General features: G+C 32.3%; 1 protein-coding gene across 2 annotated transcripts; it reads right to left on the reverse strand.

Moving 5' to 3' along the window:
* Positions 1-533: 533 nt before the first annotated feature.
* On the reverse strand, positions 534-27,958 carry LOC105340901 (protein diaphanous homolog 1). Of its 2 annotated transcripts, XM_034444344.2 has the most exons (27): positions 27,849-27,958; positions 22,437-22,493; positions 22,166-22,300; positions 21,725-21,823; positions 21,517-21,641; positions 20,906-20,974; positions 20,217-20,234; positions 16,752-16,815; positions 14,828-14,964; positions 13,305-13,527; positions 12,939-13,057; positions 12,564-12,683; positions 12,008-12,126; positions 11,350-11,702; positions 10,507-11,157; positions 10,286-10,397; positions 10,090-10,188; positions 9,686-9,882; positions 9,159-9,245; positions 6,969-7,121; positions 6,584-6,713; positions 6,296-6,420; positions 5,715-5,879; positions 5,198-5,312; positions 4,816-4,866; positions 4,544-4,642; positions 534-4,050 (listed from the first exon to the last, which is right to left on the reverse strand). In XM_034444344.2, the coding sequence occupies exons 2-27, from the start codon at positions 22,479-22,481 to the stop codon at positions 3,983-3,985; spliced, it is 3,678 nt and encodes a 1,225-aa protein (XP_034300235.2). In that variant the 5' UTR covers positions 22,482-22,493; positions 27,849-27,958; the 3' UTR covers positions 534-3,982. The 2 variants fall into 2 exon arrangements, with proteins under 2 accessions (XP_034300235.2, XP_034300236.2); XM_034444345.2 differs by lacking the exon at positions 20,217-20,234.
* Between the last annotated feature and the right edge of the window lie 21 nt (positions 27,959-27,979).

Below are 27,979 nucleotides of genomic sequence, written 5' to 3' on the forward strand. Positions count from 1 at the left end.
TGTAAATATTGGAACAATGCATACATGAAGAGGAAAGGAGACAAAATATGAGACATGGCTATCAATCAAGTTCTTGTTTTAGGCTTCAAACCAGCAACATTTAACCAACACATTACACATTTATTTGCCCTGTGTTAAAAGAAATGCAAGTCCCAGTGGTAATGAAGGGATTCAAGCTTATGCGTAATAATTTTCTATGAAGATATACTCTGTATTTTAAATGCTGATACATGTACATGTTAATTAACACCATTTCAGCATATTTTATGAAAAACTAAAAATTTCATTTAAGAAAAATATTAGAATTGTCAGATATGTTGTCAAGGTTATATTTTTAACAGGGACAATGTCCCATAAGGATTTATGTTATCTTGAGCAGAGCAGGGCAATGACAAAATTGCTAGTACCATACATACAATAAAAACTTCCGTAGCTTAATTTTTCCAAAAGCACATGAAATATAATATCTGGTTTTGATTAATGAAAGTTATTTCCAATGTACTAAAGTAAATGTGAGATAAAAGCAAACTCAATTTTTCTTGATTTTCATTTATTGCCAAGCTAAAACAGGAAGCAGTCATACACAATCAGATGGAAGCTTTATGCTAATAGAAAACTGAGCACATGTTTAACTAGGAATGTGTATGCATATGTCAATGTGAACGAAGAAACTGAATTTAGCAAACAAGTTTTTTAAGTAAAAAAAAAACTAGGAATGTAAACATTTATTTTTATAACAAAAATTTAAAATTTTGAAAAATGAAAATAATTTTTTTCAGTTTCAGAAAATAGCATGGATAAAAACTATAGGAACTTATCAAGTACAGATACATGTTCTTCACCTATACAATTAACTAGTAAATATTTAATGAACCACCAATTTATATTTTCACTGTATATTTTTCTCCGAGACAGCAATATTAAAAATATGTCAAGTTTGTTTGATATAGCCCAGTTTAGAATTGAATTTTGGGTAAATATTGGGGTGAAAATATAATCATGTATATACAGTGTCAAGACAAAAAGGGGGAAGAAACCATTGGATACATGTAGTTGTATCTAGATTGTAAATAAGTTATATATGACTAGATGTTTCCTATCGTTTACCTGAGAGAGATATAGTATGATAAAAACTTCTCTATGATACAGCAAAAAAAAAATTACACAATCTGCCTTTTAATTATCCCGTTTATCATTACCAAACATAATATTCCCATTCATTAAAAAAATTGACATACAATTTTCTTTAGTCTTTGATATAGCTACATGTGGAATACAAATGGATAATATACATGTAAATGCATGAATTAGAAAAAAAAATAATAAATCTTGATATAATAACTGACATAAAGAAATGATATTTTGCCATGTATACTTTTTCCCCATTTATACATGTAAAAATACATGTACCAAAATACCAAGAGTATTGACTTTTAATAAAGAGACATAATGGAAATTACAGACCAAAGTAAAGGTCAGCATTCTAAAACACACATTAACAGTATGGGCTTATATGCATTTAAAAGCGTCTTGCAACAAAGGCAAAAAATGTACATGTAGAATGTACATGTATACACTGATATATAAATAAAACATCACAGATACCGACTTTAATAGAGGGAATATCTTTTTTTGTTGAGTTATTTGTTAGAAACATATTGAACGCTTTACAATTTTATTAATTTTTTAAACTAATAATCTTTGGCCATAGAATTAATTAGAAGTTAGTATGTTAGTGGAGACATTAATTCCAACAAACATTTTTTAAAATCAATAGATTTAAAATGTACTTTTAGACTAGCACTGCATGGGGGAAAGTTTGGCTCTTATAGTAACGAAAAGTATTACCAAAAAAGAGAAGACAGTCAAAATATTTGCATATAAAGTGTACATAATTTTCTGTAGTATTAAATATATAAATGTGAAGGAAGTTGATTGCTAAATAAGGTCACATGATATATCTATGTGAGCATAAGATACATGTAGAATAAACATGTGAATAATGTACATGTATGTATTTGCAACAACAACAAAAAAAAAAACATTTTTCTCTGCCACGACACACTTGCACTCTATATACTACTAAAAAATAGAAATCTTCAACAAAAGTTTCAACAGATTTGAAATCACCTCAATAACAGACAACAGTTGGCTACTAGATGTATAATAACAAAGCTGTTTATTGCTCTCTCAGAGAGTGACTTGTAACGGAGTAGTATTACGACAAGTCAACAGGACGGACGCTCAGCTCAGCAGAACTGATTTATGCTGCATTAACTGAAACAATTAAATGATGTTAATCGATCTGGTCCCAATTGTTATAGATCAAAATTAAACAAAGAATGAGAAAAATTGTCCATCATCAATCTATACGAAGGCAAATATAAACATTAAATGCATTATATACTAGAAAGTATCTACAGATACGACAATTTTGCCTTTTTTCGTCAAGTTTATAATTATAAAGGTATTAAATGTACCTCATTTTTTCGAGGAATCAGTTATTTCTATGTAAAAAGAACACAAAGAAAATAGCACCTATATGAAATCTAGAAGAATTATTGTGACTTTTCAATCATTCCCAAAGGCCAAACTTATGATAAAAGACTCATTAGATATGTTATTTTATGCAAAATAAATCAAATCAAAATTGCATAAAACACAAAAACATATCAGTAGTGAAAACCTCATTGACCTCCATTTAAAAAAACCTTTATGAATGCCCTAGCTGCATGATTTGTACATCTTAATATTCATGTACAGAAATTTATATGGTAGATACTGTATATGAATAGAAAAAATTACATGATTTTGCCATTACCATAAGATACGCATGTCTGCATACACTGTACCAGTATATATATTTATGATAACCAGCGCCCATCTACATGTACATGTTTTGATACATATAAAACTTGAGACAAACAACACTCTATGAACCCCATCTAACTTACCAATAACTTGAGATCTAACAAATGAATTGAGCCAAACAATGGCAAAACGTAATTACTTTAACTCAAAATCAAATACCATAACAAAAACACCACATAGCGATGTCTATTTCTTCAACTTCATCCATATACATGTACCGTATATCCAGTAATTTTCGCAATGATCTAATTTTCGCTTTTTTCGCGATGTCTTTTAAATAGCAAACTTTTTAATACGTAGAAATTATATTCTGTATTATTTTCTATAAGAAGCTTTTTAAATTGCAAAAAATGACTGGCGCAAATTAAAAATGCTACACATTTCCGACATTTTCGCAAACTTTTGTACACGGATATACGGTAATACATGTACTTGCAAAGACATCTGAATATTAACACACCAAAATGCTGTTGTTTTTAAACGAAATTTAAAACTTTCATCCATATGGACTAGAATTCAAGAACACAAAATCCACAGCCATATATAGTACTAAATCAAATCATTGACAGGAGAGAGACAAACATTCCAACAAAACCTACTTCAAAACAGAATTCTAAATCTAAAAATGACTAAACAGATTTTAGAATAACATGTTAGTTTTGAAAGATTCTCACCTAGCGAGAGCTAAATATCTCTATTAATTAGTGTATTAAAGTTTGCTGCAGAAGAGAAAAGGATAGACTTAGCACTTAATTGTATACAATCAATAAATCTTGACTTGTAAAACATCTCTTATCTGGCTGTGCACTCCATGTAATCAAAATATACAGGTGCTAAGAAAAGTAAAACTATGCTAGCTAGAGTATAAAAACAAATACATGTACATTTATTTATATATCTACATCATCCAAATTTCCTAAAAAAAAAAAAAAATTAAATAGTTTTAATATACATATATCAAAAAATAAAATCTAGTTCAATCTAGTAAAGGATATCCAATCGGAAGACGCAAAAAATTTAAAGACTGGTCCACTTTTCCATTAAAAGAGGTATGTTTTGCATGTTGATATTTGCTGTGGAAGGGTTTCTCCACCAAATCTCCCTGGATTATTCAGCAATCTTCCTGCATGGCCATAATATCTATTGGTTTCTTCCTCATTGCTTTCACTTCTCCGTCACCTTCAAAAGCAATTTTGTTGCAACCCTTCATTGTTAAGTCATATAACATTCAAGCATGAAAATAGAACAAACCAGATGTTCATATTATATTCCAGCAATGAGTTACTTGTAAAAAAAAAATATCTACATTGTATTACTACTATAAAGGGGATTATTTTCGTCCCATGTTTTTTTTTCCCTCGCCCTTCTGTACTTGCAAAGAGTTTCACCCGGTCTTCAATTTGTTAAGACACAGTTGCATAAAAAAATTAGATAATTTTAGACATTTTAATTCGACTAGTCTTGAATGTGCTTACTGACGACAAGGAGAAAGGGGCGAAAATAAAACGGGCGAATATTTTTCTCTAAACAGTATGTACCAGAAATCAATGTAAGTAACACTGCTTAACTTAATTGTTAAATGTACCTGGTATAATAATTATCAAAAACATTCAAATGATTTGATCAAATATGTTTCCCTCCCCTGAACAAGATCAGTATGACAGTATCTAACCTTGAGGTCTTGGATTTCTCTTCCTGCGGGCCGTGTTGAATGCTGATCCTGTCTTCAGTGCATCAAGCAGATTGTCCATTGCACCCTTCAAATCATCATCTGGAACAGAGCATGCAAAATAAAGGAACAGAACATTCAAAATGAAGGAACAGCTACAACATTCAAAATGAAGAAAGAGAATGAGATAAATGAACTAGATCACGAAATGATTCAGCTGAAAAAAAATTCTGCTAAGAATTTTATTTTCATTGGGAGTTCATGGAGATGCTTACCCTTTGGGCCAAGTCCTCGTGTTGGAATTCTCTTGCCCTGGATTTCATCCTCTGAAATGCATATATAAATAGTGTATAAAGGTTTTCATCTTGTAAGGTTTTCTCATAATTTAAGAAGATAAAATTTTCTCTCTGCTAATTTTAATGCAAAATATGAAAATTAATGTAAAGAACAAAATGAATAGAGGTAAAAACAACCATTTGTTGAAAAAAAGTTTACATTAAGTTATTAATATGCTTTCAAGTGATATCAGTAATATATTTGTAATACATGTATATGATAAGCTCTATCCATATACACATGTTATCAGTATTGTGAATGATGAAAGTGAATATATTTATACCTTGCAGTGTAAGATAATGATAATGATTCTGAACTCACCTTTGCGAGCTGCCATTCTCTCTTCCTTCTCTTTCTGAGCACGCTCTTTGGCTTCTTTAGCACGCTGTAATCTAGCATTTGTCTCTCTTTGTTTAGCATTATCCTTGAGGGCTTGCTACAATACAAATTAAAAATCATAGGCAAACATGTACATGTATCTTCAGGAGATAAGATGGAGGGAATGTTAGTAAGATGTCGCTGAAATTGCTCTTTCAACACAGAACACACTCTTTACTTTTCAATAAATTGTTGTGAATTTTAACATACAATCCTGAATATCTGCTGAATGGTCACAAGTTTTGAAAATAAATGTAGATATTGTCATATACATAATTATTTAAACACCAAAAATGGAAGTACAGTAGTTATATTGTCATATACATAATTATTTAAACACCAAAAATGGAAGTACAGTAACATTTATAATGGAAGGCAAATGTGGCACGTACATTGTATATATATATTTTCGACAACAAAACATAGAAATAACATGCCACAAAATAAAACTGCAATGTACCTTAAAGCTGTCTTGAAATATTTTGATGTCGCCAAAGAAATCCTCCATGTTGTATTTCTTCTTGTCAAAACAATAGTATTTGCTCATATCTTCAAACAGACTATTCATCTTATTGTACATATTGTTGAGTACTTCAAACTGGCCTTTAGCATCACCTCTAAAACCGTAGCACCGTCAAGGAAGATGCAATTTTGGTAAAACTAACGTGGTTTAACTTTTTTTGATACTGGAAGAGTTACGATTTAGACATGTGATATATACTGTCAAAAGATGCAAGCTTGGAAAGCCTATAATATACAATAATTGGTTTTGTAAAACATGTACTGGTAATGAAAATACACATCTAAGTACTTCTCATACAACAATCACTTTAAAGTCATTATTTCACAGACAAGAAATGGTTATTAATTTGTCAACTCTTGAAATATTCGAGGACAGACATTGCCATACCTGGTATTTCGTAACCAGTGTTTTTCTTTTCAGAGACCAACAAAAGTTATCTGTATAAAATATCACATGCAGATAAAATACATGCAAAATAAGAACTTTGCACAGTGTATTTTGGAAAAAACAAAGGATATCTCCATGACTTCTGGGAACTTGTCTCCTTCCATTGAGGACTTCTTACAGTTTTCCAAATCACTTTTCACCTGCTTCAGAGATTTTTCGATGGAACGGAAGTTTCCCTGAATTGACTCATCCGAAACTGAAAAAGTCCAACTCATAACAATAGAATTCAGACTAAATTTTTATCCAAACAACAGCAACATAACATTTTTGAATTTTTCAATATTACAGATTCAATGATTAAATTCTTATTTTTTCTTCACTACCCACAATAAAGTACATGTATTTGCTTTTGGACTTACCTTTGGAGGCTTTTTCCAGGTAAGTAAAGTCGTCCTGGAACTGCACCAGATCCGGATATTTCTCCTCGATTATACTAACCAGAAAGTGTACTAACGTCGACTTGTTGTCCTGTGTTTTTGTATTCTTCAGCTACATGAAAACAATATAAGTTATATAATCAGCGTCATCCTCAATACCGGTAATCTCTTTGCTTTCAAATAAGAAATAAGGATAAGGGAATGGCACTGTAAACCTTGATATTTCCTTATTCTCTTTACTCCTAACAATTATAATTTCCATCTTAATTTTAAAAGAAAAATCAGTTTTAAGAATAAATAAATTTATTACCAATAATCAACAATCAGAGGAAAATTAGAGCAAAATCAATCAACATTCATATCAAACCTTGCTAAGGAAACTGATGTCAAATCCCAAAGACTGTGCATTCCTGGAGCCTGAGTTCAGATAATTTCCAACCAGCAAAATGAGTTCCAGAATACGCGCAAACTTTGTGTTGGTCTTGATTTCTTCCAAGGCTACAGTTGCTGCCATCAAGTCCTGCAATATTTTGTAAAATTATTAATTTAAAAATACTTTTGTAAGGTTCATTAGGTACATTTTCAAATGTTCTCTTGCAATGATAAACCAATCCATTTCGGATATTGGTCATCAGTATATCTATGTATAGCTGTGAGTTGCAGTGCTCTTTGTTTCCATGAATGAAAATGGATATTAAAAATTACCTCTATCATCATGTATTATGTGAGGGGAAGGGAACATCCAGATTTAGTCCACATTCTAACCTGAGGCACCTAGCTTTAATTGCTATCATATTTTTTATGTTGTAGGTGCATTTGGTTAAATGTGGCTAAAACTCACCTACCATTGTGTTTTCACACTAGAGATTTTTACATTTATCAATAGTCATATCAGCAGAATATTTTTAAAAATATCAGAGAGTTATGAATTCTACTGAACAAGTGATCAGAATATTGTTCTGCAAAAGGTATAATATGTTATACATTACAAGTAAAAACTTGACCCCCCCCCCCCATTGTGGCCCCATCCTACACCCAGGGATCATGATTTGAACAAACTTTCATTTACTCTACCAGAGGATGCTTCTACCTAGGTTTCAGCTTTTCTGGCCATTTGGTTTTTGAGAAGAAGATTTTAAAAGACTTTTCGCTATATATTCCTATGTAAAAATTTACCACCACTTCCCCCCCCCCCCCCCCTCCCCAATTCTGGCCCTAGTGCCCCACCCTACCCCCGTGGATAATGATTTTCACAATTTTGAATCTACACTACCTTAGGATGCTTCCGTATAAGTTTCAGCTTTCCTGTCTAAATGGTTCTTGAAAAAAAAGATTTTTGAAAATTTTTTGTCAATTTTCAATAATTCCTTATTAATATCTTCCCTTGACAATTATGTGGTCCTTAATTTTCACAACTTTGAATCTCTTTTGCCTTAGGGCACTTGGTGCCAAGTTTGGATGAAATTGGCCAAGTGGTTTTGGAGAAGATGTTGAAAATGTGAAAGTTTATGGAGAGACGCAGACAGATGGATAGACAGACAGATGACAGACAAAATGTGATCAGAAAACCTTCCTTGAGCTTTCAGCTCAGGTGAGCTAAAAATGAATTACCGTAGAGTTAGTGACTAGTTAAACAACAATAATAATTCCCGATAACTGCAATCTAAAGGATACATATCTATTCAAAAGTGCAAATTCTTTGTTCGTGCTTATTACAAGTAATATTAAGATGGAGGGAATCAAATAGTACACAAACTTGAAGACACTGTAATTCTGTACCATTTAAAGGTAATATTGATGGTCTGATCCCCGTAAAGTGTGAACTAGTTTTGCTGTATAATTCATGTTAAAATTGACAAATTAATATTTTAAATAATCCGCGCATGCTCACATTAAACTGATCCGGGAATGACACGTACATTATTTCCATCATTTAATATAAATGAAGACACCATCAAAGCCATGATTTGGCAACCTTACAGAACAGATCTAGCATGCAAAATAATGCATCTACTACACAGATAAATGTACACTGTACAACTTGTACAACAGTATGTGTTATATTAGTGTGGCCTAGATTATTTACTCACTGGACATCTGCAAAAACAAGAATACAGAATTTCTTTGTTATTCATTGGCACAATGGGAGGTGCAGAATTTTTTTCTTACTTAAGTTTGATCTAATCAGTGCCCATTTCTTTTTAAATCCATAAAAACTATTGGCAAAAATTTCTGCACGATTGCAATGACTGTTCAACACTTGTATACTTATTCTTGAAATTCACACTTACACTTACATGTACAGTAGCTGACAGAGTTTGAATTTTTAATTCAAGAAAGGGAAAGAAATATATTCAAATATGCAGTACCCGCTTATTCATTTTGACTGACAATTTTTACTGCTTGAAATGCATTCTCACTGTAAAATACTGTGAGGGTAAAATATTGAGAACCACAAAAGGACAGACAGACAGATGAACAAATTTCAAAAGATACATGTAACATGTGCACACACACATCTTTGTCTGCAAGACAATCTTTGAGAAAGTGTTCCTACCGGCTTAATGCCATCCACCACTTCACTATATGTCATCTTGAAAAGTATGGACTGCAGACGCGGCTTGATTCTCTTGATATCTGAGATCTGAAATTTACAAAGTGTTACAGGTACAATTCTATAATAATATGTGTATATTATTCAGTCAATATTATATCCATGACAGATGTACATATTAAAAAATACTCTTACCTACTTAGAAAATGTGAAAGTGTTTAGAATCAATTTTGAAAATAGTGCATACTATTTTATTATTGTTGGAATTCATTTCTTAAGTTTTATATATATATAAAAAATTAACAAACAACAGTGAGACAGTTTTCATTTAGAACCAGTACTTTTTAGTTACAAAATAATTTTGAGTAATCTTTACATACATGGTTCAGAAAAGGTTCAAAAATAAAAAATGGAATTAAATGGAGTGTGTGGACTTGACATATAGAACAAATTCAATGAAAATGTAATCCACAATGAACTCTTATTCTTCCTACATTTACAAACATACTGCATTTTTTTCTACTACATACCGTGGCAATGAACTGCTCAGCCTCGGCGAGATCGTCGTACTCCTCCTTGAGTGCGCCCAGCTCCTTGATCTGCTCGGGCTCAGGTAGGTACTTGATGAGTTGTTCCAACATTCCCGTAGTCAGGTGTTCGGCATCTACCTCCAGGATTCTACGACGAATTTCCTTGTACGGAGTCTTCAGAGATCCTAGCAACATAGCTGTAAAACCATGACAAAAATTGACGTCACAAAACAACATTTACATGCAAATAATTAATTTTTTTTCCTTTTTTATTTTCTTTCCCTAGTCTGTGTTCCAAATTAAACTTCAATAGTTTTATTCAATGATGAGTTAATTGTACATCAGTAAGTATATGTACATGTATATAGAAATGAAGACGAGAACACTTCAAAAGCTATACTTACAGAGATTCATGGCAGATTTGGGATCCAGCACTCGGAGATCCTTGACCTTTTTACCTTTCTTTTCATTTGCTACCTCAACTTGAGCATCTTTTTTCACAGCTGAAAATTATGCACACGACAGTGTTATACATAAAGTATAACAATTAAACAATTAAAATGTATCAAAGCCATACACACACTTTCGTTTTTAACTTACGCTTTTTGACACTGAAGTTCTCCACTAACGACTGAAATATGAAGTCGTCTTCAAACCTGGCCTCTTCTGCTTTGACCCAAAATGAGTCTTCCTTGAGTTTATTAGTTGGTATCTAAAACATAACAGAAGCATTATATGTAAAGAGTATGATAAAACATTTTTCAGTAGTTTATAGTAGAAAAGCCAGTATAACTTTTTAATCAAGATGTAGATACAATTACCTTTTCCCAATTGATACGTTTTGTTTGCTCCTTAACTTCATACTTTTTCTTTGGCTTCATTCCATAAGGTAACTGAGGTACAACAGGTTTAGGCGGACCTGGTGCAAACCCAGGGGCACCTGGGGGAGGAGGTGGGGGTGGGGCACCACCAGGAGGAGGGGGTGGTGGGGGTATACCACCTGGTAAGGGAGGAGGAGGTGGAGGAATTGGGGCACCACCAGGGGGTGGGGGTGGAGGGGGAGGAACTGGGGCACCAAATGGAGGTGGAGGGGCTGGGGGAGGTGCTGGAGCACCAGGTATTGGGGGAGGAGGAGGAGGGGCTGGGGGAGGTGCTACACCACCATGGAAAGGGGGAGCAGGGGGTGGGGCAGGTGCTGGAGGAGGGGCTGGGGCACCTGGATGCAGCGGAGGAGCAGGGGGAGGGGCAGGAATTGTTACCCCTGGTGGAAGTGGAGGTGGAGGTGGGGCAGGAGGAGGGGCTGGGGCACCAGAGGGAGGGGCTGGTGTTTGTGTGGGCTGTGCTACTGGAAGGAGTTCCTCTGTTGTCTGAACTGATGCATTTTTTACTTGAGTGGGCGGGGTTGGAGTGGATGCCTTGACATTGATTGGTCGTGCAATGTCCATATCTACAATGGCTGGCCGACTTTTAACCTAAACAGAAAAAAACAAATTTCTAGCTCAAGTCAATAATGTATAATCAAAGAATGAAGGATTCATATGTGCTTTAAACTTTAAAATAAAAAAATTATTCATATTTTATAAAAAAAAAAATTGGAAGAAGAATATAAATAAAAAAGACTGAAAGTCAATTCATTCATCAAAATTGGGTTCCATTCAATTTACCTGTTCCTTCAGTTGAGCAATTTCCTTATCTTTGTTCACCCTCATATTGAGGAAGTCTTCCTCAATCTTTTCCTTCTGCGCCTTGACTTCCTTGACTTCCATTAGCTTGGAGTTCATCTCAGCATCCAGTTCCTTGAGCTTGTTCTCCAGCTGCTCTTTCTTTTCGTCGGCTTCGTTGACCTTGGTCATGTACTGTTCCTCCATGATCTGGGCCTTTGACTCTATCTCCTGCTTGGCAATCATGGCTAAGTCTAGCTGGGCCTGAACTTTGGGAAGGTTCTCTGCGCTTGGTTCCAGCTGTGACACCCTCTTCTCTAGCTCTGTAATCTCCTTCCTTCTTTCTCCAAGCTCATCTGTCGGAAAGCAATGAAATCTTCACTGAAGAAACATGAAATGTAGTCCTATTTTTTTTATATCAAAGATGAGTTGGATTACCGTTATCTGTATCAATGTCACATTTATGATTGAATTATATGATAGAGATATATAAAAAGACCAATTTTGCAAAAACTACAAAACCTGTCAAATTTCATTATACCCTGTAATAAACAGACCATATATGGAGTAAAACTACTTTCTGAATTTTTTTAAGTCTAGCAAAGTCAAAAGTTCTTTGGAATGATATAAGACTGAATCTATAATAAGAGATATGACTAACCTATGAACTTCTCCGTTTTGATGTCGAATCTTTTAGTCTTCTTGAAGTCGGGGTCTACTCCGTCTTTGTGTAGAACGATCTGGGTCAGACATTCCTCTATAAGTCGATAGTACTCAGTCCTAAAGGAAAAATCTCTTCAGTGTCATTTACATCACAGATTTCCAAATATCTTTATCAATGCCAACTGAATCATCATTGTTAATTTTAAATAAACGAAAAAAATTCCAAACTGTATTTATATTCACTCAAGACCAGGTACTGGGGATGCAAAACAACTTTTACTGGCATGTGAGAAAATTTTGCAAGATTTGCAAGAGCTTCATCATTGCAAATACTTTTCACCCCAAACTAGTCCTTAGATGTCCCTGATATCCTATTTTCCAGATAGCTTACATCTTGATTACAAAAATTAGGCACCACATACCAGTTTATTTATTTATATCATTGTCTGAGAAAATCTTGACATGCCATGTACAAAAAGACTGTCTTGAGTTGCCCTATACAGTGACAGAGTTCTGACATGCAATGTACAAGAGATGAGGTTCAGCTGTCTTACCTGACAAAGAAGTCATCTCGCACACAGAGCAGGTGCTGAAGGATGGACAGGAAGCATCGCTCATTCTCCTTGTCCGCAGAATTCATCTGCTTCAGTATTTCAAAGCAATGATCGGCATCTCTATATTAAACCAGTTAAGAAAATCATGACATATGCACCAAACTTTACAAGATTTTATAAAGCCAGCAAATCATTAAATCCAGGTTTAAACAAAACATGGCCGATAAATACAGATTCCATTTCCATTTCTCTATTTCTACATTGAAAGTATCAATGTTTCAACTTAAAATTTACAGTTAGAGAAATAATGGCTTTCATCTTTTTATTTTTAGAAAATGAATGAGATCTACATGTTTGCATGTATTTCAAGGATACGTCATGTCCACTTTGGTGAGTTCGAATCTTTGGATTATCTCCTCCTGATCGTAATCCGCCTGGCCGTGAAATGTTCCCAGCTGTACCTGAAGCTCTTCATTATCCTGTTCATCTAGATGCTGCAAAATGGGGGTAAAGAAAATAAAACAGATTAAAATATACATTATCAAAATGCATCAAACCCTTAGCTCCTGAAATATCATCTCTTTGTTGATATGTTTGGCTGATGTTTTTATTTTAAGTAATACAAAGTTATTTCTTGTAATTAAATGAAAAAAAAATTAATAGATTTAATTTGATGATTTCAATGTTCAGTACATTTATTCACACAGTCATGGTCGTGATATAAAGATTAAAATCAAATACCTTGATCATGTTTTGGAGCCCACATCTCATGAACTCGTTTCTGAGATGAAGCCGGTAATCTAGATGATCCGAAGGGGTACAGATGATGGCATTGACCAGCTGCATACAGCCGACCTGGAGAGGAAGATTTATTCCCATACCCAGACCAGTGATGATCATGTCGAAACGATCCATGTCCTTCATCTCCGCACTGACGGTCAGACCCTCCAACACCTTCTGATGCCTAGAAATTGAAAATGCATAATATACCAAATGATACAGTTAAGTGAACATTTTTTTTTCATGGTGTTCCATGTAATGTATAATGATGGTAAATATAACAGAAGAAAGTATTTGTGTAATTATCTATCCCAATTCAAAAACTGTCACTAGATGAAAAGGAAAGAAAATATGTTCTGAACAACAGTTTTATACAGAGGTTATTTGACCTTGACCTTTGACCTAGAAAATTGGTTCAACGTCATTGCATATCTTCAATCAAGGGCAATTGATATGCTTCAGACAAACAGGAAATCCGACTTACAGGTGAAAGGATACATGTAATTGAATGGATAGACATGCATACTTATCACTAAAGGGCACCCACAAAGTGGGGTCATAGTTACAGTTGCTAGGAATTGTCATAGCCCTTTGTCATTAGTACATTGAAAGAAAACTTTGTGTTTTTGAATACTTTATAGGAGATTTTAGGTCTCTACATTGACCAGTTTCAGAGCATCGTTATTTTTTTTTTTTTTTGCCTTGAATGATCTAGACCTTTGACCATCATAAATTTTTCATGTATTGTGGTGAATACTTTTATTTCAAATGGCGAAAAGTCATTTGAAATTATTACTTTAAAAGCCAAATTTATTTACAAACTGATCGTGAAATTCAGTGAGGAATTATTGCTTCCAGGAGTCTCGCATCCTTTTGCAATGAGATGATTGGATGATTCTTAAAGTCTGACCAAGAAAAATTTGTGAAAGTTGCAAGTATTTATGTCTTGTTGTTTCGGAGTAGCAATACTAAACACTCTACAACAAAAACTCATTTATAGCTAATTTCAGGAGACCATATAAAAGACTTCGTTATAACCATAATTCATAATACATTAATAAAAAGCAAATTCATAAGAAATTAAATATCCATGCTTGTTATATTCAAGTTTTGATGTATTCACCATGAATCAAGAAAGGAGCCCAAGTCAAAATTGATTTTTCAGATTTACTAAGATGTGACACTCATTCATTACTTATAAAGATACCTATTTGACAAAGTAGGTCAAGTAACGCAGGAAAAAAAAATAATTTGCAGAAAATCCCTAGAGGTGTTTTCAAAGTAAGGTGGATTGACCTTATCAATGAAAATGAATCCCAAATGAATATTTATGCTTTTTACATTACAAGTTAACCAGTCAATATTTCAAACATTTTTACTAAATTAAAATCAATACTAGTGACATAGATAGTACTCTAAAGAATTTTTGCCTATCTAGTTGATAGGAAACCACTGAAATTACAGGTCATCTCAAAAGTTCCTACCCAAGTGGTGGGTGGTAGATACAGACTGCAGCCAAAATACTGACACACAACATCATGGTGTCTGGGTCAGTTGGATCTAGGCACCGGGATAAAATGGAGAGCCCCTCATCACTCTCAAGCATCTTTGTCAGGCCAAACTACAAACAAAGAACAAAAAAATTAACTTTTTAAAAACATTCAAACAAAAAAAATGGCTGAAACTCGCTAAAAATAATAATGGAAAGGTCTGCTTTACTGCTTCATTATGGTATTACATTTTGTCATTATAATCTTCATACAAATATAGATAAAGTTTCAACTGATACTAGTTATTATGAGTGACTCTGTAAAGTTTTGTTTTAATGAAAAAACTGCACAGCTAGAAGCCAATCAAGTAATTGTAGCCTTGCCTGATGGCTTGATCATCATATGCAGACATTTCCTCTGTGTACCCTAACACAGCACCCAAACTCCATCATTATAAGTGGAAGTTAACTCAAGTTACTTTGTAAATGAATTTATATTTTTGTGGGTTTTTTTTCCAGAGAAATCAATATGATCTCAATCATCTTTATATTGTGAAAAAAAGCGCAATTATTTAGCTATAACAACAACACCCAATTTGATCATTTAATACTGCAATAAACAAACTGAAGAAATTATATACTCCATCATCAGGACGTTTTCTACCAAGCCAATTAAGGTATGAAAATGAATTTATAGTTCAGAGATTTAAATTTGTCCTTTCTTACCTAATACAAGAATACACAAATTGAAAGAATTTTTTTAAATTTCTTTCTCAAGAATTTAATGTATCAGTAAGTTTTTCATTTTTGTTGGGTTACAATTGACTTGAGAACATATGGCCTTAAATTGCATTTTAAAAAGAAAATTATTTCATATTCTAGAATAGTATTATATTTGCTTGAGAATTAAAAATATGGTACCAATTTGTATTTTAATACATGTCTTTCTATAATATCCTTCTTCTTTTTTTCATTAAACCATTGCATTAAAAAATGCATTTCATTTGTAGTACCAGTAGTTGGGGGACAAATTGTTTAGGTAATCTAACTTTTAGGACCCAACCCAATTATTTAAAAGCTGAAAATTTTCAAGTGCAATTAGCTACATTAAACTCTTACAGTTAATCCATGTTTTAAATTCATGTAACTTTATTGTAAAAGAGTTAAAAATGTACAAACTGTACCAATATGAAATAAATTATATATAAAACATTGAATAATCCAATTTGCCACTCCCTTCTTAAATTGTCAATCTGTACTGTATGAAGTACCACCTGTTATATGTTTTCAATTCATTTAATTATGCCATTTTTTCTCATTATTTGCTCATTTATTTATTTTGAACCCACATATATCATGACCCATTAGTACTTAAAGGCATGTGCATATTAAGTATTTCCTCAACTGACCAGAAAAATTAATTATATTCCTAAATATAAACTACAGGTAATATAGAGAGAAAAGGTATCTGATGCAACATGAGATGCATTTCATGTTGGAAACTCTCTAAAATTGTAAGATTTTAACTTTCTAATTAAATTGGAAATAATATTATGATCAATAACTTCCTGCTTGAAACATTTATGTGTGAAAGCTATTTTAGTTTGTTATATATTCCATCGTCAGATACACTTGTTTGGATAAAATACAGTGAATACTTAAATTAAATCTTACCCGTACCTGTATTTTTCACACGTTTAAGCTACGTTTAGAAAATCAAATACGACTTTCTCATATTACTTTGCATGTTAAGTGAAAAAAAACCCCAAAGAATTTGGAAACAGATACTTTCAAAAAGATTATTTTTTGTGATTTAGTGTGTAATTTCACTAAAACTTTGCACCCAAATGGATTACAGGTAATAGATTGAGCAACTATTTGCGGACTAGACATGCTAAATCATCTAAGTCCAGACTTACAGTATTGTTCATGAAAGCTTTTATGCACTTCACACATTCCAGTCTACTTTGCCTCTCTTCTTTCCTACAAAAAAAAAACCAGATAGACATAAATTAGTTAGTATTCTGTTATCAAATGCTATATATCTTTGGTATATTCAAAGCCAGTAGCTTTTATTAAAGACATAAAGTACTGTCTATGAAACATTTTTCACAAAATCTATAGATTTCCAAGAACTACTCGCAAGATTTATAGAGTTTGAAAATTGAATAAATCATGTAAGGAAATAAATAGTTTTAAATTTTCAGATCCCTCATTCGATTCAGTCCATTCTTTAGGACTCATTTATAAAATATTGGTATTTCTAAGGTGTCTAAAGATGTACAATTTAGACCCATAAACCATTTTATTTTATAAGAAAATACCATTAACTGAAGTGATTTTAATGTCCTAAAGTGATAAAAAAATATATAACAAGAGTTAGAGTTGTATTCTTTTTGCATGCATATTCTTATTTAAGCATCAATGACTATATGTAGCTTCAATATATATAAGTGACTCATTTTGGCTCCATTTATGCCAGGCTTTTCATAAAACAAGTTTTACCTGTATAAGAGAAAACTTTCCCCATGTCTGACCCTCCATTGCATATATCTTTTTACTGTTTTTTTTTTAGAAATAATTTGTCAATCAAGATTGAGATACTGTAGATTCCTTATTTTACATGAGTACTTAATTCTGTAATTCTAGCTGTCAGTAATTAAATTGTTAGAACATTAAATTTTTTAATGATTCCTTAGAGTATACAACTAAAAAAAAACAGAAGTTGTGAGGGAAGCATCTTACGATTTTATGTGGATAACAGTTTAATCCGCATTTAGAACCGTTTTAACAAATGCTTGGACTTTTGGCAGTACGTGACAAAATTCGATCTGATGAAGGCGGGTCTACTCATGGTTAACTGGCCAGTCATTGTCTAATAAATATGAATATATTGAACGCAATGAGACTTCCCCGTCTTCACCCAGAGATATATATTTTGCTGGAACAGCGTCAATTTCACACAGCAGAGCAGATCTTGCAAACAACTTTCCGGCTTTGACAGCCTATAAATATTAATGAGCTTCTCTTAGCGAATTGAAAGATAGGAGGTCAATATTTGACAGCTTGTTTTGATGAGCAAACTAGATAGTAACATCCCACAGAAAGTCCAAGCTCTTGTTAAAACGGTTCTAATTAGGAATCCACAGTAATAGAAGTGAGACTCAAAACACAACAGAAAGTATACATTAGCAAGTGTATGTAGACGGAGAGGGAATTCATACTTTATGTATGTCCTTCGCAAATACATAGTATGACATAAGCTGACAATTAATCATTATCAAAGAAAGTCTTGATATATATGTAACTGTTTAAAGATAACTACCAGTCCTCACCAATGTCGATAAACATTTCTAAATTTTCAGAAAACAAAAAACTAAAGAAATATGAGAACAACATTGAAAGAAACTGCTAATAGAGTATAAAGGCTAGCTTATTAACCAGAATCCTCTTATCCTAAACACATAAGATATTCACAAAGAGATAGTAGCGCTAGCATCTAAAGGCTTCATAAAGCAACATCTCTCATAAATCACCATTACCGGTACTAGCTGTCAAGAAACGTTTACGATAAATCAATCCTACACTGTGGACTTTATGGATTTAAGCACTGTCTATGATATTTTTCTATCTATCAAATTCTACTTCCACAGAAAATATAAATTGAACCAAAAATTATATGTTCGCTGATGAATACTGATGAATAGATGTTTCAAGAATACTGTAGACGTACTTTTGTCCGCGTGGTATTAATTTACGCTATGAACGCGGGCACAAATTTTACGTGGAATCTTTTCCCAGTGTACTTAAAGTGCATTTTGGAATGAAATTTTGAAATTTCATTACATGGATAAGGATAATAGGAAGATACTACAATATATAACACTTTCATATATATACATGTACCCAATGTATATCATCTTTATCTATGCAAACTGTCAAACAAATTTGTATTGAGAATTCACATAACTATTAATTTAATCTCCTAAAGATTTGAATTTTCTGTAAATTTACTTGCATGAAATTTAAACTTCTCCCAGCTTGAGATAACGGCACGTGTCAGACGACAAATAACCCCAAGCCGGTCTGTCATTCAATGACCCAATTAACTACACGCTAAGACCTGTGTTTTTACTGCAATTTTTAGATCCCTTTGTGCTCTGACTTTAAAGTGATAAAACTGATTAACTCATAATTTAAACGATGTGGTGTTTCACAAGACGATTTTAGCCAGCGTCGTAACATCTTGACGGCTAACTAATGACTACCGACAAGTGCACAACCAATAATTACTGTTCACTTTGAACAGTTCTTACAATATAAGTCCAAAGTTTGACAAATTCTAAGTTATGTAAATCGCTAAGAACTAAATTTAATAATAATTAATCAAATGATTTTTTTTCATTCAAAGAATCCGTGTAAATTTTTACCTGCGGATTAAATTGATATTGTGATTCTGCGGAATTATGACCCCGTGGAAAAAAATACGTCTACAGTATATTGAAGAAAATGTAGGAAAACCTGTGCATTTATTTTGTTTGAAATGCACTTTTGTCCCTATCAAGTACATGTACCGGTACATTATTTGTATCGAAATGAAAATCATAACTTCAGTAATATGCCTAAGGTATTTCGGTTTTAATTTACCTCAGATTAAAAGACACGGTATTGCAATATGTACCTTGTCTTAATGAAAATGGCACATTCACTACATTATTTAAAACCTGATAGCTTTTCCAATCTTATCTTAATCCATTTGCATTTTCTGTACAAAGGATTGGGTTTAATTGAAGGTTTTCTCAGATAAAAACCACTTTAAACTCCATATATGAAATGGGAGTGTGAGTATTTGGATACAAAATCAGATGTTATGAAACTCGGCCAATACCAAAAGAAAATTCAGACATGCTCACTAGATTATGAGTGTCAAGTTTTATGTACATAGGCTTTTAATAAACAGGCACTTATTACTTTCTTCCTGAAGACAAGATGCAATTTATATATAATTGTACACTTCCTTGAATGATGCAGAGTAAATGAAGAAGAACAACATGCTCAAAAAGAAATATATATCTGTATGATGCAGCAGTTTTGTTCTTCCATTGGTAAATATTTCTGATAAATATTGGTACATAACAGTTAAATATATTGAAAATCCATTTCCTGAGAAAATTTCTTTAGCTTCATCAATTCTTTTGTAACAGGCTTTTTAAAAACTAACTCTCTCTCTCTCTCTCTCTCTCTCTCTCTCTCTCTCTGTAAATAACTGCTGCAAATATCATTTCCATTAAGAGATATTTTACTTCATTAAAAGCCCCAAAAAGTACAAACAAAAAAATTGATGAAGCCATATATTACGTCAAGGGATGGCATGCAAATTATACCTCATGGTTTCCTTTGTTCTGTATTCAAACAGTTTCAAATACATAATAATTTGACTCATTAAACCACATAGTATAACAGAGTCGAATAGTATCAATCTATGGTACTAATCTCAAAGCCACCATTTTTCTTCTAATATCTGATAATCAGCAACCTTAACTTTGCTCTTATATAGCCATTCATTAAAATGGATTCTAATGATGCTTATATCTGGTGTAAACTTTACATGTTGCATGTCAAAAACATGCAGACTTCAAATCTATTTAACTGCGTATATGTACTGTAAACAAATTTTAATTGACAATGGATTTATTTCGTGATACACCAGAAATAACCTGGTTCAAAGAGACAAAATCATAGTTTGCATATAAAATTTAATGAATCATGATACAAATTTAAGGGCCTGTTCCTAGGGACAGCTATCATCACGCAGAATAGAAGTTAGTTTATAGTACATATACAGAGGGGTTTTTTTTTTCCTTTTTCACAATCTATGAAAATGTTTTAAAATAAGGATTATAGGTGTTTTTAACATCATGCAATCATTCTACTTCATATCATATGAACAACATGAAATACACATGAAAAAAAAACACAACAAATGCTAAATATAAACATCTATTGCACAATACATGCACGCCTATAATCATTTATAAATGCACACCAGTATGGTACTAACAATATATCTCACCTGTTGCAGCAATGAACAAGATGTTTCAACAGCATATTCAAACCATCTTCACCAAATTCTTTCACCCAGCTTGAAAAAAAAAATGCATGATGATGATAAGATTTGCTAAGATATTAAATTTTTCTGTTTTTTTCAAGTTAGAAACAGTCTGCTGCAATTGATCCCAATGCTGCTTTAATTTGGCCATTTTGTTTTGACTAAACAGCAGAAAAAAAAACAACTATTCTTATTCTTGTTGTCATACATTTGATATCAGGCTAATTCGTAATGGATTATGATAATACAGACTTCCTGGTAACTAAAACATTTTTTAAAAGTACAAATGCATATAGTGAACATTATTAGAGGGTGTAGATTACCAAGCCCCCCCCCCCCCCCCCCCCCCCCATTTACCCCAAAAATACAATGGAAAAACTTTAAATAATTATCACATCAATTTTTGTTAAAATTTTACTTCAACTTTTTCCAACTGACACTTTTTTATTTTTTATTTTACTTGGAAGTTCTTGGTTGTACTTCTGGAGAGGCTTAATAAAAAAAGCCAGCTGGAATTTAAAAAAAAAAATAATGCAGGGTGAATAATAGGGGTGGTGAAAGAATACATCTCTTACCTTACTGGTTTACTTGTCAGTAAAACTTTCAGAGACTTAAATATCTCTAGTCTCTCTTCTCCCTGTAACTCTGGATTGTTCAACTTTTCAAGAAATGCTGCAGGATGATCGCATCCCTCCTCAATCTGTTAAGTAAAAAAACTGAACTGTTACCAAATCGGCATTCGTGCTGGATCATGAAAATCTACATTTCCCGAATGTTCCGTACTTTGACAGCATTCAACTGCATTCTCAACATGGCCTTTTTCTCTTCCATGCCTTTCTGCCTTAAGGGCTTCTTCTTCTCCTCAGTCAAATTCAGGTCGTCCTATAGAGAAAATAAAATGTAGAATTTATTCTCTTGTTTTTTAATAAATGTCTAAAAAAAATTAACATATCTTTGCTTCCTAATCATGAAATATTTTTAAAGCTCATCTTTATAATGACATTTTTTTTAAATCTTTAAAATCAATAACAATCAATATGCACTTGAAGTTATGTAATACACTTCCATAAAACTTAGGTGCCAACATATTGGTACACTGCATACAGTTTAATGTTATCAGAGATTCTGTAATGTTTACAGAATCTTTAGCATTTTAGTAATATTGGTGCACTAAGCTTGATCAAATCTTCATTTAAAACTTTCACTACAAAAGCTTCTACATACCAGCATTTTCTCAAACTTTTCATTGACCTCCCACTGAGACATACTTTCCATGGCCATTCCAGCAATTCCTTCTGACAACCCAGGAAGAGTGCTAGCTTTTTTATCTTTTTCATCTTTCTTCTTTGGACGATGAAACTGCGTATGAGAATTAAAATGAACAATCATTAACCTTCAATACGCCTTTTAACGAAAGCCTTTTAACTTTTAATAACTTGTAAATTTGTTAAAACAATTGAACTAGCTACAACAATATATTCCAAATCAGACTTACAAAACTTGTACTCTTCCTATCTTTTCCTTTTCTGTCTTTATCCATGATAAAATATCACTGAAAATGCAATGGATGGATAATAAGTTAATGTTTAATTAACAATACGGTTTTCAGTATCTTGGAGTTAAAAAAAAAAGTGTACAGATCTATCCTTCAGTTGAAATACTGTAGATTCCTTATTTTACGCGAGTACTTAATTCCGCGAATCAACGGTTTTCCATCAAATCACGAGAACATCAAATCATGAATGCCAAAATTTTATCACAGTTTCATGTAATTTACAAATGTCCATAAATTAAAAGCAAGATTTTAAATTCGCGAAACAGACTTCTCCCGATTTTACACAAATATTAATTCCTCATGTTTAATAAGGAATTTACAGTAATTGTCAAACTGTACAAAATATTGAAATGAATACTGTTCTCATCATATTTGTTTGGTTTTAATAGGTACATGTATATGCAGTAATAAGGACCACAAGTGCAGTAAATATTATATCCATTGTGCATCTAAAAAACATCTTTACCTTACTTCCTTAATTCTCATTTGTCTATTTCAAATACATGTATTCATTAGTAAAAATATATTTATTTGTACTGTTGCATTCATTAAAAAAAAAAAAATGATATAATAAAAAATACAGCCCACTTTCATTTTAAACTAACTTCCTTTTTAACTGTCTGTTATACAATCAACACAATAAAAGGAAGTAAAGTGCGTAACATTTGGCCACATATTCTTTGAACAACTTGAGACTGGGTTATCATCCCACGAGTGACTAGACCAAAAGGGAACAGGAAATTACCATGAACCAAATTATATATGCATGTGCATTACACATTTTTTCGAGTGTGATAAATATCTTGGTCGTCAATATTTATTGCATGTGGTTACAAACCACACCTCAAGAATTGAACATATAGATTTGATTGCAGAAATTGTAATTCTCACAGATTAATTCTCAACTGGTAATTCAATTACCGATAAATAAAATAAATTATGTGTTATAATGATACTTAATTTTTCAAAGTTTATAAAACATGAGCACAGCTGATATATCTGAACCATTCAAATATCCTGATATCATATAAAATACGAGGGTTGATCCAAAAGTAATGTCACAGATGCAATAAAATCGTGAAAAATCCGCATAAAGAGACAAAACTTGTGCTTTAAGATATCTATATGTTTCAATTCAGATCTGAAAATGCATTATGACAACGCAATATTTCTGAAGATAATATTTTTCGTAGAACGTGAAGCAAGGATAGTCACCCCACGCTAGCGACATCATTTATAGATCTTTGGCGTTCTGGTAGATTTTCGTAATTTAGTACTCCATAAAAATTGACCACGATGCTCTATTTTACATTTTTTTCACTCATAAAGTAACTAGTTACTCCTTTTGTAATCGATGGGGTAGTATATTGGATATTATTTAATGAGCGATCAGTTTTTCAAGGTCTCTTCAAGAAGTCATGAATGTAGCTTTATGATATAGCTCATGACATAATAACCTAGTTTTGAGTTTCATTCAGAGCGTATATCTTCTGTCTATCTAATTTATCTATCAACAAGACATATGCTTTTATCAGATATTGGAACCACGTTAAGGGAACCCTGTTCACTCGCTCTTAATTTTAGGTTGATATATCAATTCCAGTACATCTTCTAGTGATTTTTATCTATCAAAGCAAGAAATGCTTCGTATCACTATTCGCATGTCCAACTTTTTTATTCCCTGGTCTAGAGACAAAAGGCATTGCGTAGATATCCGAAATGGACGGTAACGTTCCCTAATTTTTTAAAACAGTTAGGAAGAGTCTATGGTATATCTGTTTCAAAATAGAGTGTTGTTTGGGTCTTTTTAAAATTTTGAAATTATGTTATCCATACGTAAATACAAACCCTACAAAAGACGTAACTTCATGATGCAGCGATGTCACATATATATCAGGCCATAAACATCAATATCTTGTTAAGTGTTCAACGAAATTTAATCAAAATTTTACTTCAAATAAGAATTTTGATAAGGAAAATTTTGATGTATCATTTTATACAATACAGCGCCAGTGTTAAACGCGGTGCATAGTGTGACATTACTTTTGGATCAACCCTTGTATATAAATGTTACACGTATTAATATTTGTGCCAATCAGATCTAAACAGTCTTGTCTACAGAGAAATCTTATAGGAACGTCTATAGTTCTTTCAGAATATGAGGGAAGGGGAAATTTAACAAAACAATATGTTTTGTTTAAATGTGATGTGTGAGCCACCTTAATAACAGATGTCAGAGAATAAATCAAAGATGTTACATCAAATATGATTAATTATTGAAGAAACAGCTTTAATGAAAATCAAAAATGTCAAAGAGTATACACCTTAAAGACCAAAACTACTTCAATGCATTAGTTTTAGATTACAGGGATTCAATTCATGAACAGTAATAAGTTTAGATATTAATGTTTGCATAGCTAATGTTGGCCTATGCAGCTGTAGCTAAATCAATGACAGTGGTGTGATTAATATTAAATGGTACATAGTAATTCGGGTATGATGGGAATATACGGGTATGTGAAGAGTTGAGACATATAATTTAAGAAATCAATAAAAATTAATTCCAACAAATATCTTTGATTTTGCCTCATACTGTTTGCAGTATTCTAAAACAAACAAGAAAGAAGTAAAATATCCTATATTTGTCAATATGTGGCAAAGAGAAATTTTAATCACAATTTTTTTGTAGTTAAAATGGACACAATGCAAAATTCAAATCCAGCATCATCAACAGATCAATACAAGCTTACACTTTTTAAACATTTTAATATCTGATTGAGCAGTCTGTTTCACACACTGAAAAAAGGTAAGATTTCTAATAAGATAAAATGTAACAAAATAGATAACTTTTTTTCCTTATATTTCCACTTCAAGATCATACATATTCATAAAATATTTTGCATTGTATTTCTATTATTAATCTAGGCATCTTTGTACAGCTTATACACTGAAAATTTCATGACTATATAGAATTTGTTTTTACAATTTGTTTAAATAGAAACACCATTGCTTGTCTAAGATTATCATCTGCTATTCTACTATCTTCGCTTCTATCAGAGAAGAGAGCAAATCAATACTTTTATAGACACTCTTCTGCAAGGAAGAGACATAAAAAAAAAGAGGACAATCTGATTGAATAATGCTCTATTTCTACTTTGTTGAGAAAAAAAAACATATTATCAATATGGTTGTATACATGTCTACTGAGCAATTTGAATGCACAGTTGGTTATACATTTGTACTTGGCTTAGTGATAAATTGGACTATAACAAAGTCAGGCAATATCACGTTTCTTTACCATTACAAAGAAAAACTTCAAAAAATCCAACCTTAACGATTTAATATTAAGACAATAGGATTTATTTTCTTTATCTTAAACTATAAGATTGAACATAATACACTGTAGACGTGTTTTGAAGACTTTTTTGAAATAAAAAAACCTTTATGCAGCAACTAAGCATCACAGCTAGCCATCACAGTTGGAGTCTATATTTTCACAATAAGTTTAAAATCTGTGTCATTTTTTCCATTTCAGTTAGTTTCGTAAACGTATTTTCATGAAAGCTGGGAAAAAACGCTGACAGTAAAAGTGGATTGATATTTATGTGTGGTGGAAATTTACACTAGCTACGCGTTAAACTTAAAACTGCATAAAAGTACCCCTGCGCGTATGGTAAAAAAACTCAAAACTTTAGAGTGGTAAATCACACATCCATGAACTTAATACCGGTACCCACACTTATTGTTTAACCATAGAAAACACACACCGGTATTTAACCACCGGCATAAATAACCAGTTTTACATTCAATTGGTCAGCTCTTGATTTTAAAGTTCATTTACTGGTAGTAATTTAACTGATGGGGATCATGCCTTGTGATGTTCATAAGATTACCAGTAAGTGATTTATTTCTTCAATTTGTAGCACCTTAAACAGAACAATCAGTTCATCAAGTTCATTGGAATATATTTACATCCACTAAGTACGTTTCCCTCTATTTCTTTAAAAAAATGATCGTAATACATATATACATGACTAGACAGAAATCTATGCAATCCAATTAAAGCACAACCTATCTTTCCTGGTTTGCATTCCTCTAAATCTTCAAAAGCTGTTACAGATGCATTTGTCTACCTTATAAAAACACCAACTTTAATTTAAGTAGCTAAAATTTACAATTTTTTCACCGTTCATCAATGCCTCAATTTTTTGTACTTTTGCTAATTTTTTGCACAGATAATTTCTTGATTGTACAAAACTAAAGCTACATTAAGAGTATGAACTCCGGGGACTTGTACAGACTGACCTCATGCAGACTTTCAAGTACACTGTAGTACGTTACGATGGCAAAGTATATGGAAAATTGGCTGTTTCTTCTGAGTAACATTTTAACAGACAATAATGATAATAACATCCAAACTTTGACTCACTTATATGGATATGGATTAACTGATTAACTGATTCAAGGGTAGATTACATGAGTTAACTGTATTTTTCTGCAATGCTAACTACCCTCATAGCTCAAATAAAGCACCAAAAGAAAGCATATTTTATTGTTTGAAAAATACTAATACTGTAAAACTGTGAGTTTATCAATATAACGATATATAGTCATGATCATTAATTTTTTCAAATAACCATAAAGCAACAGAAATGTTGTAGAATTCATTTGATATTATGAGCATTATATTTTAAGATGCTTTCATATACACAAATGTAAAAGTAATTTTAAAAGAAAAATTTACTACAGCTTTCAGCTCAGGTGAGCAAGAATACTTAAGAGTTGAAATTTTGCTTAAATTCACAATCATACAGTTTGACTTTGCATCAAACCCACTTTGTGAAAATGTTAACAATTGTTTTGATTTTGTTGTAATGAATGAGAGTTTCATTTTATTATATAATATTTCAGACCATCTATATTTCTTTAAAAATGTTTTATCTAGACAATTTTATAATATTCAACATGTTCAATAAGACTTTGGAAATGGTCCTTGGCATTTATTGATGTTAGGGATTACAATATGACATGATAATTTTGTTGTGGAATTATCAGCCGATTGCAGCGAAACTTGAAAAAGGGTGTGTCTATATAAAAAAAAATATGTATTCAAAATAGAAGGATATTTTCATTCAGAAGAGTGAAGTTTAAGAAGATCTGCAGTATTTCCCACTCAAACAATATTGACTAATTGCGGAAAACGCATGTAGCAACCTATTAGTGACTACTCCCGGAAGGAGAAAGGCGTTCCCATTCAAACCGACAGATTCTGATAAAATACGTTGCCCATCCATGATTAAAATGTGAAGCTTTAAATTTAAATTCAGTTTTAAAATGAGTGCTTATTCTTACCTGTATTCTTTAGTTGTTCATCTAAATTAAGTCACAAGGTAATTTTTTACCTCAAAGAATTATACAGGATATTATACTCAGACAAGTAAATACAAAAGAAAATCATACGGATTGTCGTGGTCCGGATTTGC

This window comes from Magallana gigas, chromosome 2, assembly GCF_963853765.1.
Source record: "Magallana gigas chromosome 2, xbMagGiga1.1, whole genome shotgun sequence".
Lineage (NCBI taxonomy): Eukaryota > Metazoa > Mollusca > Bivalvia > Ostreida > Ostreidae > Magallana > Magallana gigas.